This window comes from Blennius ocellaris, assembly GCF_963422515.1.
Source record: "Blennius ocellaris genome assembly, chromosome: 23".
In the NCBI taxonomy this organism is placed as follows: domain Eukaryota; kingdom Metazoa; phylum Chordata; class Actinopteri; order Blenniiformes; family Blenniidae; genus Blennius; species Blennius ocellaris.
The window spans coordinates 13,490,016-13,502,330 of NC_137672.1; the positions used below are offsets into that span (position 1 = coordinate 13,490,016).

General features: G+C 42.1%; 1 protein-coding gene across 1 annotated transcript in view; it reads right to left on the minus strand.

Annotated features, from left to right (window-relative positions):
• LOC308146935 (sodium/potassium/calcium exchanger 2-like) overlaps nucleotides 1–12,315 on the minus strand; it is a gene marked incomplete at both ends in the record, with an annotated part of 39,781 nt that overhangs the window by 9,987 nt on the left and 17,479 nt on the right. Inside the window, 3 exon segments of the mRNA XM_080518943.1 lie at nucleotides 821–919; nucleotides 3,968–4,018; nucleotides 9,613–9,627. Coding sequence (XP_080375069.1) covers nucleotides 821–919; nucleotides 3,968–4,018; nucleotides 9,613–9,627 — 165 coding nt within the window.

A 12,315-nucleotide genomic window follows, 5' to 3' on the forward strand; every position in this document is an offset into this window, starting at 1 on the left:
TTTGTGAGAAACCACCTGCATGTCTGAGGCTGACACTCTCCTCCTCCCCATCAATTCCCGCTGGCTGACGTGACTCAATTTCATTTGGGGCCAGACTTACTTAACAGCCCTTATTAAAATACAAAGAGCCGAAAGCCATGTAATCAGATGATAAAACGATAATTGCTGTGGAAATTGCTTCAATCCAAGTGTGGTTGTGACAAATTTGGAAATATTCTCAGACAGATAATGCGACGGGACACTTCCACGGTCCAGCAGATGACCTCAAACCTTCATTTGGATGCTGTGACATTTTAGACGAAGCTACTCCAACGGTGCATTTTTAACCGAAGACGTGTAATAAAACTTAAAATATGTAACGATCGAAAAGTAAAGTATACACGGATGGCTACCGGTCATGCATTTTGATTAAGAGGCTAATATGTTAATATAGTGCTGTTAGCATAATTTGGCCTTGTTGATCACTGCCCATGTCTGGCTTTGATTTGGCTGCACTGTGGCCACGAAAGAGCTTCCTCTGGTCTCCTGTTTATTCTCCGGACTCTTTGAAGTGAATGAAAACACACATAAATTACACTTGGCTGTGACTGTGATTGATTTAAATATTGCTTCAAGAGAACACTTAGAATCTGTTCAGCAACTCTTGATAATGTCATGCTTGTTTAACATCCGCTTTGACGCCCACTGATTATTTCCCCAATATGTGAGGTTAAGTCTAAAAATGAGAAATGAATGGCTCCATTCTCATGTCGTGGGACAGGTTTGGCTTTTTGCACATGTAGACGTCACAACAAAAGTACGTCTCCTCATGACCTCTTACCTGAACGGCTTGCCACTCCATTGGCCTTCTCACTGTCCTCCACTTGACATTTCTTTTTAGCGATCTTGTGAAGGATGGATGCTTTCTCTCTAAATTTTCCTGAAAAAGAAGGAACAAAACAAAAAAAGGAGAAAAAAAAAGACTTAAACCAGGACAAAGGGCTGCATATTGAAGCCTTTTCAGTGCCTCATGGTTTCATCCCGGTCAGAGCTCATTCGCCGTCACCTTTGAAATGTGCAACATGACCCACAAACCTCTAACGCAACAGATGTCTAAAAATCTGACTCGTAAAAACTTCCGCCGATAGCATTTATTGATTCCTTAAATCCATTAATAACGGAAGGACAATGAGATGACGCAGTGGACCAGACGTAAACCGTGACCTTGGAGGTTATATAAACAGCGTGACCTCTTTATATTTATAATAACGGCTGACGTAAAGCAACTGTGCTCATGCTGTAATGACCAACAGCAACTGGCTGCCGGCTTGTGGAACCAGGATTTTCAATAAAACCGCCATGTCCTGGAATCCCCCCATAGGGCACACATGCAAACAAGACCACATGAGTGACATAGGAATCATGGAGCGCAGTTTGCAGACTCCCTGCAGTGGGTTAGATTTTAATATTTGATAGGTATTCTGATTGGTTATTGTCAACAAATAGCTGCAGATGGCACTTATTTATTTAAAATAAACACAGCTTATATGGAGCATCTCAGTGCTGTTATGTCTCAATATTTAATTTAATTATTCGACTAACTGCAATCAATGTATAGGATTTTATCTTTTTTTTTTTTCATTTTATGAGGGCACGTCTGATTTGTCCGTGCCTGACACAGTGGCACGTCAATACTTACTCCACCCAGCCATGTCAACACTGTCTGTGACCTTCAGGCAAAATCATTAACCACCCCAAGTCACCGCCGGCCTTCTTTTTGTCTCCTCTGTCTCACCATACATTTTTCCATCGTCTGTGTGCTTTTTTTTTTTTGATCACTCAGGCCTCGTTCACAAAAATATAAAATATATATTCTCACTCTGTATTTCCTTTGATTGCGCAATCACGCATGCACGCACACACACGCACGCACGCACGCACGCACGCACGCACGCACGCACACACACACACACACACACACACACACACACACACACACACACACACACACACACACACACACACACTTCCACAAGACACACATCACTGCCTTGCCTTGATATCACTCACCTTAGGCACACTAAGTTGGTCGTGTATGGAAGTAATTTTGTGTGTGTGTGTGTGTGTGTGTGTGTGTGCGTGTGCGTGCAATTATGCAAATGCAGGTGTAAGGTGAATATCAGAAATCTGCCTGGGTTTTCTACTAGAAATACTTAAATAAAAAAAACCACTCCACTTTCAGCACACCAACAGATAGATTTGCATTTGCAAAAGACTTGTGAAATCTGTGAGCCGCTCATACAGAAGCAGTGAAGCCGCAGAAAATAAATCTAAACATGTCAAGCTGCTACAAGCACACCAAATCGCACAGATTCCACTCACAATTTTTGATTCTCAAGGCATTTTAGCTGGGTTTTTTTTTTTTTTCTCAGTTGTGAGTGTGCTTAGCCCAAGGAATGTTGTGTTGTCAGGCCAATGAATAGCTGTTGCCAGTCTTTATTATTAATTATGGCGTCCATTCCGGGTCACATTAATCATGAGGTAGGTACTTGTCATCATATTAAGTCATCAAGACAAAAGAACAAGGTGAGTTTAAAAATATTTATTACATGAGAAGTACTTTTTGATGCTTATTTAATAAAATTGTAAATAAGACAAAATAACCACATGGCTCCCTTGAAAAAATAAAGCCTCTAACTGCGGGTCCAAACACCTGATGTGAAATTCCTTAGGAAGTCTGACATCAACCAAAATTTGCTGTCACGTGTTGAAGCCTTTCTTCATTTATATTTTAAAATACACTTATATAATGTGTCCAGTCTGCGGGTGAGGTAGCTTTGATTAACTGTAAGATGGAGATAGATTTCATCCCCATGCGATAATAATTATTCACTTGCTTTAGTGAAAACATTTTCCTATAAGTAACTTAACCCGCCTACATAATAATGTGTCCATTACCTTCTGTGACTGGTGTGACAGTACACAGGTGCACAAAGCAGGTAAAAGAAGGCTCGATGGCCTACATCACTCTGGAACTGACAGCAGCCTTTCACATGGGATGACACCCTTTGTGGTTTTGGAAGGTTTGAAATCATAATTCAGTTTGAAAAATCAAACAAAGAAACATTTAAATCAAAAAGCCTTCCAGTGAAGGGAGGGAAATAAAAAAAAATAAAAAAAAGATTCCCTGTGAGGTCCATTTGATGCGTGAACGTTGTCAAAGCCACACAATTTGAGGAATCATGAAGCAATAGCGGAGTCATTCTGACTATCAAAGATAAGCCTTTCTCTTGCCATCTTACACAGCTGCTCATTTTCACCGCCAGCTCCGACTGTTACACAACCACTGGGCGGATGGATGAGTCACTCCAGTTTGCCAAATTCAGCGACGTATGTCTTGGGTGTGTGCACCCGCTGCTGGTGCAAGTGAGACCTCCAAGTGAGCACTGAAGCATGGAGGATGTATTACTCAGGATCGCAGATGTTTAACAGCAACAAAAAAGAAGAAGAAGAAGAAGAAGACAGAAATGGGAAAAAATCTTGGTGTGTTTTCTGCATTTTGAAGGAAAAGAATTGGTGGATGATGTTAAACTGAACTAATCATACTTTAATTCCTTTCCATGTCTTTCGAGAAGATTTTCTCCATAAGAATTCATTGTACATTACACACAGTGACAATATGTACAAATAGCTTGAAATACAAATAAACCCAAACACTAAAAATGAGGGGGTGGGGGAACAATTCTTGTAAAATAATACAAAACGAAAAATGGCATGGTTACCATGATTTGCACTTATGTCAGTGAAATCTCAGAGAGGTTGTGGAAACTCAAACGTAAAACGATGCGAAAAGTGTGTCACAAGCAAACGAAAAACTGGGACTGGAGGCGCTGTTTCATGATGGAGAAAAAAAAATTAAAACAAATAAACCAAGAGGGATGACAGAAGCTGACTCAAAGAAGTAAGTAGTGAAAACTTTCGGGCTTACCTTCCTCAGTCATTGAGTGATAATATTTTAGTTTCCCATAAGTCCCAAGCTCTACAACATCACAGCAAAAGACAAGGGTAAGGCAAACGGACAACACAGAGAATAGGAAAAGAGTGAACATGACAGAACAAGACAGCTCCGCTGGTTCTACGTACATCACGCACTGTACAGACACTCACACAGGCACAAGAAGTGACATACAGAAAGACACCGTCTCTCTGAGTCATCACTGCATAAGTGCAAAAACAAAGCAAGGATTAAATTGCATATAAATAAATAAAATACATCAAGGTCTTGCAAGAGCCTGCCGGTGGCACAGGTTGGACGACGACTGGAGAAGATTTTGCGAGAGAGAAGGGGGGAGGGGGGAAGGAGCAGTTGATATTTCATCATTTCAAAAGGTTCATAAAAATATATATTTAAAAAAAAAAAGAGAGAGAGAAACAAAACAAACAGAACAGGAAAGTCAGAAGAGAATATACTGGGTCAACATGCAACAAAAAAGATGAGTCCTCCTCTCCTCTGCACGCAAGCTTATTCAAAGGCTCGATGACTCTGCGTTTTATTCCCACAATGAAACTCGAACAATTAATTTGATTCCCTTACTGTAGCAGTTCTTGGTGCTCTGGTAAATAGGCGGTCAGCACATCTGCATGATGAATTAGCCGGGAATTCAGACCTGCAGCAACGGCTGAGCGTGAAGCAGCAGAACAGAGGACAGTGGACGACAGCCTCCTGCGTCCCGGTTCAAAAATAACGAACCGCCCTCATCCACTCGTTCGGCTTCCAGCACCAGCGGGCTTTATGATCTCAATGTATTCCTGATGCTGATCAGCAATAATGTGTGTGGTTTCTTTACAATTCCCGCGCTGCGCAGCGCTGATCTGTTAATAAACATCTTAGTGGTTCCAATTTGAGTCGGCAGACCGACAACAACAGCAAACAAAGTCATATGTTCACCGACAACACTGCACACTGCAACAGATGGCCGCCACAGAGCCCAGATTCCAACATCGCGGCATCCGCCTGAGATTACATAAAGAGACCGAGGCAAATGAGACGGCTTAAATCCGCGCAAGAACAGTGACAAGTTCTCAAAGATGCTTACAGCAACCTGCCTCCCGAGCACGCCGAGAAACCGTGAGCGAACGCGAGCAGCAACTACTTATTTTTTTCCAAAGAAGTAGTCCCTGTCGACAGCGCTCGATGGCATGCTGGAGTTAAAAGAGCACACGCACACGCACACACTCACACACACACACACACACACACACACACACACACACACACACACACACACACACACACACACACACACACACACACACACACACACTCGCTGCAGCGTGTGCTCAGTGATGCACCACCCCGACAAAGCGGAGGCAGAAAAACTTTGTACATCCAAACCGCTCTTGGAAATCTTCCCATCTACTGCTGTGAAATGCTCTCTTTTCTTTCAAGCTGTCATTAGACCAACTCATCAAAGTCGATAATCTTAGTGATGGACGACCAAAAAGCTGCTCTGAAAGCCATAAAAAAAAACAAAAAAAAAAACCTTTCATACAACAGTTACTGTACGGCTCTTTATTAGTTGACTTTATTAGTTATTTTGCTGAAGATACCAAAACTTTTCTCTTTAGTGGATTTTTACATCTATTTGAAGATTTTTATTACATGTTATACAACCTGTTTAAAGGAAAAAACACCCATGTCATTAAGAAGAGAGAGAGAAAGAGAGAGATTATTTTTCTCTGTTCTTGCGGAGTATCTTTAGACATTAAAGCGTTGCTCATCTCACATTTTGAGTGTTGTCCATTTGTGAAATATCTGAAAAGAGGGGTTAAGTTATATCAAGGGAGCAAGATAAGGGATGCACAGTCAGAACTAACTTGTGTGTATTTCTATTTGAACACGTGTCTTTAAAAAAAAAAATTAAAAACCAAAAGCTACAATCAAAACATGTAACTCAAAAACGCAACTTAGTTCAAGCAACTGCTTGAACTCAAGCTCCAGATATGTAACGTTTAAAAATCTTTCAAAAAAGGTGAAGAGAATTAAAAGTTTAGCCGAGCTCATCTCTGTTCTCAGTTGCAAATCCCACTGTGGTCTGAGCAAGGCCCTTCGACTGCAAGTGTGGCAAAAGAACACTCGACTATGTATAGTGTATAACTCTGCTCAACAGTGGGCGACCACTCCGCTCACATGTGGGAGGATTATGGCGCCAGTCTCGTGCCAAATGTGGGACTTGGCAGCGCAGAAAACTCAACCTAATGAGATGAAAACACATCTCATTGCAGAACGCCTCGCTCATCCTCGACACTCGCAGACAAGGGCCTCAATCCCATATGATTAGATGATTTTGAGTTTGGAGTGCACAACCGCGGTAAGGCCGGCCTCGAACTGAAGCTGCTCCGGGGGCAATTAGGCCCGAGACGCAATCACTGCCTGCACAGTCGCCCGGCGGCCCTCATGCAACCGGAGAGACACGGCGGGTCTTGTTATTGTGAACCAAGGGACCTCTTGTCCTTGTGGTGTGACCTCTAAACCTCTGGTGAGCCGTGTGCATGTGTGTGTGTGTGTATGCGTGTGTGTGTGTGCGCGTGTGCATATATGTGGGTGTGTTTGTGAGTTAGATCTCGGCGGTTGGCGAGTCTGGGAAATTCACAGCCTGCGCAAAAGCAAAAAGGCTTTTAACATTGATTCTTTCACTCGCCCGGCGCGGGGTGGCTCAGAGGGCGTGTGGGGGGGTGGTGGTGGGGGGGGTAACGTGGCGTGTGTATGTGTGCGTAATCCGAGGGTGGCTGCAGGGATGATAGGTTGACAGACGGTGGTTAGCTACTCAAAATGACATAACATACTGGAATTGTGCCCATACAGTACATCTAAATAAATACAATTGACGGGAGCTTTGATGGTACGTGTAAGAATGGGTCACATTAAAACTACAGACTAACAAAGGCATTTATAAAATATTGCATATGGTTGAATGACAAGAGAAATATGTTGCTTTAATCCACAAACTAAATGAGAAAAATAACAAGATATCATTGGCAATATAAATATAGTAAAATAGTAAAAAATAGTACTATCGTGTTTGGCCACCTGTTTCCACCGTTTTGTGTTGTTATACACTTATAACCACAAAATTATTAAAAAAATAAGCTCTTGGATTGCAGGTATCACAAATTCTTCCTTAATTTATTTGATTTTTAATCTTGATTTAATGGCTCACAGTTTATCATTACATATAAGTTCCTAGCCTGAGAGTGTTTACATAAACCATTTAAACTATTTTGTGCCGTCTCTCACCACAAACATGGTTTTAGACACTGGTATTAATGCAAAAAGAAATTTTACATGAACTAAAACATTTAGAAAAGCAGAATAAAAAGTTACAATTACAATTACCTTTGAGTTCATAATGTGAGTGGATGCAAACCTTGAACAGAGCAAACTATTTCACACGGTTTTGATTGTTCAAATGTTAAGCTAACTAATCATATATTCACAAAGCAGGTTTCTTAGGTAGCTGAAGTTGATCCACATCAAATTATGATCCCTGTCATTGCTGAGTATTGGACTGGTGTACACACAATATAATTTTTTTTTTGTTCTGGTTGTCTAAAAGCATGCAATTGTTTGGTTTTTTTACCAAAGGTTTTTTTTTTTGGTATCTGTACTTCGACTTAAATCAGTATTTTTGCAAATTCAACCAATTAGTCGTACTTCCATATGACTTTCACTTTAGTATGAAAATTCACAATCTTCAGATTTTAATTATTGGAAAAATTCAACTAAGCTTAGGAAAGTGAGGCTCAACGTCTGTTATGAACCAGTGAAAACACAATCAGGACGGAGTGTTGTGTGTAATCTATCGCCATTAATGTAGTGCGTAACAGTGTTAAGTTGACAAGAATGAACCTGAAGTAAAATATCAATATATTAAAGTTGCATAAATGGAAAGCATATTTCCATTGCCTGAAGGGTGCAAGGTCAGTGACAGTGAGTGCTTTATCGAACCATGTGATCAATGGACCTCCGGTTCTGCGTACAGACAGCGCTGCTGGCAGGGGGAGCTGCAGTCTGGTGTAAACTGGAAACACTGGCTGGATTTACCCTCCCACTAAATGGCTCTTACAGTCACCCACAGCACGGACAATTCAGACTAATGTATCTTCTTCACGTTACCGCGTGCTTCGCAGAGAAACTTCAGACGACGGCGTGAGCCACGCCCCCTTCGGTCCCACCGGTTTACCCAATGGGTGGTCCATCAGCCATAATGGCTGAACGTTGGTTTACCCAAATGACCTTGCCTGCTCTCTGCTCGCCCACAGGGGATCCTCGCACGCTCAATAACAATGGTCTTACATCAAAGATGGCCAAAGCCACATTGGCCATGCATGTGATCTTTGCAGTCTATCTCAGTTCGGTAATTACCTACAGGCGAGAGACTGCTCTGAATAGGAGCACACTTATAGAAACAAAACGATCACAATCAAGGTTTTTTTTTTCTTTCTTTTCCAGGTATTGTTTTTAAAAAAAAAAATGCATGTTCACCACCTGTGTTCTGGTTTCACTATTTATTTCTTCTCCAGCAGGAAAGCCAACTTGGATATGAACACACTCACCAGATTTCAGGTCTCCCAGTGAAAACTCTTATTGAAGGGCAGGAGCCAAAAGGCATGCAGGCACGCAGCCTGAATCCTGAGTGCAGTTTTGGGAAGCTTATTCCAGCCGTCCACTGAGGGCTCAGACAGTAGAGTGAGACCCACTCTGCCTTTCTCCCTCCCAATCTCTCTTTGTAGTTCAATATTTGATGCCACTCTTAAGTGATATTGTTTGTAGCTGCACACTGATGGAAAAAGAGCGGCGGGCGCTTTTGCATGGAACTCACTGTACCGGTCGGCTACAAATGTTCACTCCCAGGAAAAACATGCAGCTTTAAAGGTCTATTATTAAACGGAATGATGTTCACTTTAACGAGAGCGAGAAAGCTGTTGCCTCTTAAACTCTTAAACACATTTTAACATACCAAGAAAACACAGGGAGCATGTAAATACTTTCGTCGATAATGGATTATGGTGAACAGCTAATGGTGGAAGCTCCATTGTCATTGATCGCACTGTCAAGCTGGTATTGACCCTGACTTCAGACGGAGGGCCACTGAAGGAGGCAGGGGGGAAGCAGCTGACGACTTTGCTCCCTTTCTCCCTGCATACCAGTTCAGAAATATAACACACATCCATCAACGTGGCAGTATAGGACGCCAACGCCTTGCTTCAAATGTTGACAGGACAAAAACCTGCCTCACAGAGAGCAAGCTCAAACTCGGGAGAGGTTCATAAGAGGAGAGGGAGGATTGGGGACAATGGGGAAAACAATGTAGAAATGGTCACAGAGGGTTTCCGGGGAGAATGCATCCACAGAAGAGAATGAGATATATTCAAAGGAGAGAGAGTCTGCAGGAATGGACAGTACAGAGTTGACATACAGCAACGACGGCGCTCAGAAAATGTATACAAAAGGGGGACACTTCGGGCGAGAGAGTTGCCTCCAGGCTGTTGGAATGAGAACAGACAGATTTGTTTTGGGGGGAGGAGGAGTAGGAGGAGGGAAGGGATACAGAAATTAGAGGAGTAACTCACCAGAGTCAGCAAATTCTGAGGGGACAGTAAAAGAAAAAGAAATAGGAAGACAGAAACAGAGACAAGATAAATCCAAGTGATATTTTGATTGATAGCACACATTCAATCATTAATAGTTTTTTTTTTTCAAAGATAGAAAACGTGTGTGAAAAATAAAAGTCCATTATTTATGGATAATAAAACTGGAAATGCACATGAACTGATTTTCGAGATGCCACTTTTTTATTCAAATTTTTGAGAAGATGAGAAAATGAAAAAGAAAAAAGAAAAAACATAATGGTATGTGAAATTGCTAAAGATTTTACAAAAAGATACACATTTGGAACAGAGTTCATTGCAAGTGTAATACAGCTGTTGCGCAGAATTGTAGAATGCATATAGACGTTGACCAGAAGAAGAGTTTTTCATTCGGTTGCCTTTGAATCTCAAACGCTATAACACGATTATCAATTAATAATGTGAAAAACATTAAAGAAAGAGCTCATCCTCCCACACTTTGAAAACCGCAATAGAGCAATATCAGCTGTGTTGTGGCTTCGTCTTCCACATGTAAACATAACGACGGCAACCTTCTCATCCAACTCTGGGCGAGGAAGTATCACAATGTCTACCCGTATAACACACACACACACACACACACACACACACACACACACACACACACACACACACACACACACACACACACACACACACACACACACACACACACACACACACACACACACACACGACCATACGATGATGCACCAGACATTTCTCAGACGTTGGAATCTCACCATAAATTTTATGCCACAATTTGCATAAAAGAAGAGGAAGACATCTGTGGTTAACCACCAAAATACAAAAATCCATTTAGATACCACACACACACACACACACACACACACACACACACACACACTGGTAACTAGCCTCTAAAAGCATAACGAGTAAAAGCTAACCAGTTCCCAGCACTGGCAAAACATGCTCAGACTTCCCCTCAGCGCCGACAACTTATTTTGAGAAATGCCTATGAAAAATGTATGGCTGGAGCCGTGCCAGCTCCCTGCAGCCCGGCCGAGCTACACTTAATGCTTAAGAGCACGCAAGGACAAACGGCACAGCCTCCACCCTTTGATGGATGCACCTGTTCATGCCTCCCCACGCTGCGCGCTCGACAACAAAATGCTCCTTTGCATTAATGATATCAGTAAATGTGCATGATAGAACGCAGCCGTTCATCTCCAAAGCGGGGCCAGCCGATACCTGGGCTCCCCGCGGTAACGCAGCCAATGGCATGATTTAACACTAAAACAGGCCACCTTTCTGTTTTACATAATATCCCAGTGAGAGAATGAGGAAAGTTTTCAGGGTGTCACGAGGAGATTTCAGAAGATTACATTCAAACGAAGCGAAACCCAAAGCGTTGCTTTTGTTCTCTCCAGTGATTAATTCCAACCTCACGTCATGTCGCACTGTAGTTGTTGCTTCAGTGCATTTTTTTTCCAAGTCCTTATTTTGCCAGGAGATTCATCATTCAAAATCTGGTGCAATGTTCTTGAGTTTTGTCGCAGAATAAAACATTTTTTCATTCCGTATTAGAATAAACAGGCGAGTTTTTGTGAACGTCGAGAGATGTAATAGAGACTCTAAGTGAAGAAAAGAGAAACACTCGAGCACACACACCCACACGTACACACCGGTCACAAACACAGTGGTTGTCTTTGAGGAGGACAAAAGGAGGGATCCACAACGAGCAGCAGGGTGGAGTATGTATAACCTTCTGTCGTACAAATGTGAGCGGCCACGCAGACCTGCGGTCCCCGAGCCGGTTAAAATTTACATTTTAATCACTGAGATGGAAAGATGAATACAGCCAGAGACGGGACGCCTTGGATTCGGTGCACAACAGCAATTTGATGCATGTTAATGGGTACTTTTAAGGCTCGTCTTGGGGCGGCTTATTAATCTTTCCTGAGCTGACTAATTCGAGGATTGGCTTTCAAGGAAAGCAAAGTCATTTCAGAGAAATCTAAAATGCCTCACTCACTACAGGGCAGACATTTGCTAATGCGATGACATGCAGCCGGAGGGGAAATATTTTGTCGGCGTTTTTGGACCTTGTCCTATGAGATTTTTTTTTTTTTTTTTATCATGTAGTAATACTTGCCATGATGCTTTTTTTTTTTCTTTTTTTTTTTAATAAACGAGACACGCTGAATATACTTTTTGACAATAAAAAAAACAAAAAACTGAATAATGTCATCATGGTCTCAGCTGGAATCAGTTTTCTACATTAATATTCATTTATCAGGATTACGATTCATCATGTCCCTCCTCATCACATTTGGAGATCAAAGCTAAATAAAGACGCGCCGATGAAAAATTCTTCAAACCTCCCTGAAACCCCCGCTGCCAGTTTGCTCTCTGCCCACATGGCTTCTTCATTTCCCTTCATCTTTTTTTTTCCGGGGCGGGTTGAAGACGTGGTAACGGCGCACCACCCCCAGCACATTAACATGCTCGCCCCTTTGCGCTGAGCGCTGACATTACCATTTTAACGTTTCCTGTAGCTAAGCTAATAGGCCTTCATCGTGGATTAAAGGCAAATGATCTTCCACCTGAGCTGCGCTCTGACACAGCACTGAGCCCGCCTTATCTCATGCGGACATTTCGAAATGAGATCAATTCACTCAGCACACAAAATAGTGAGGTTGCGAC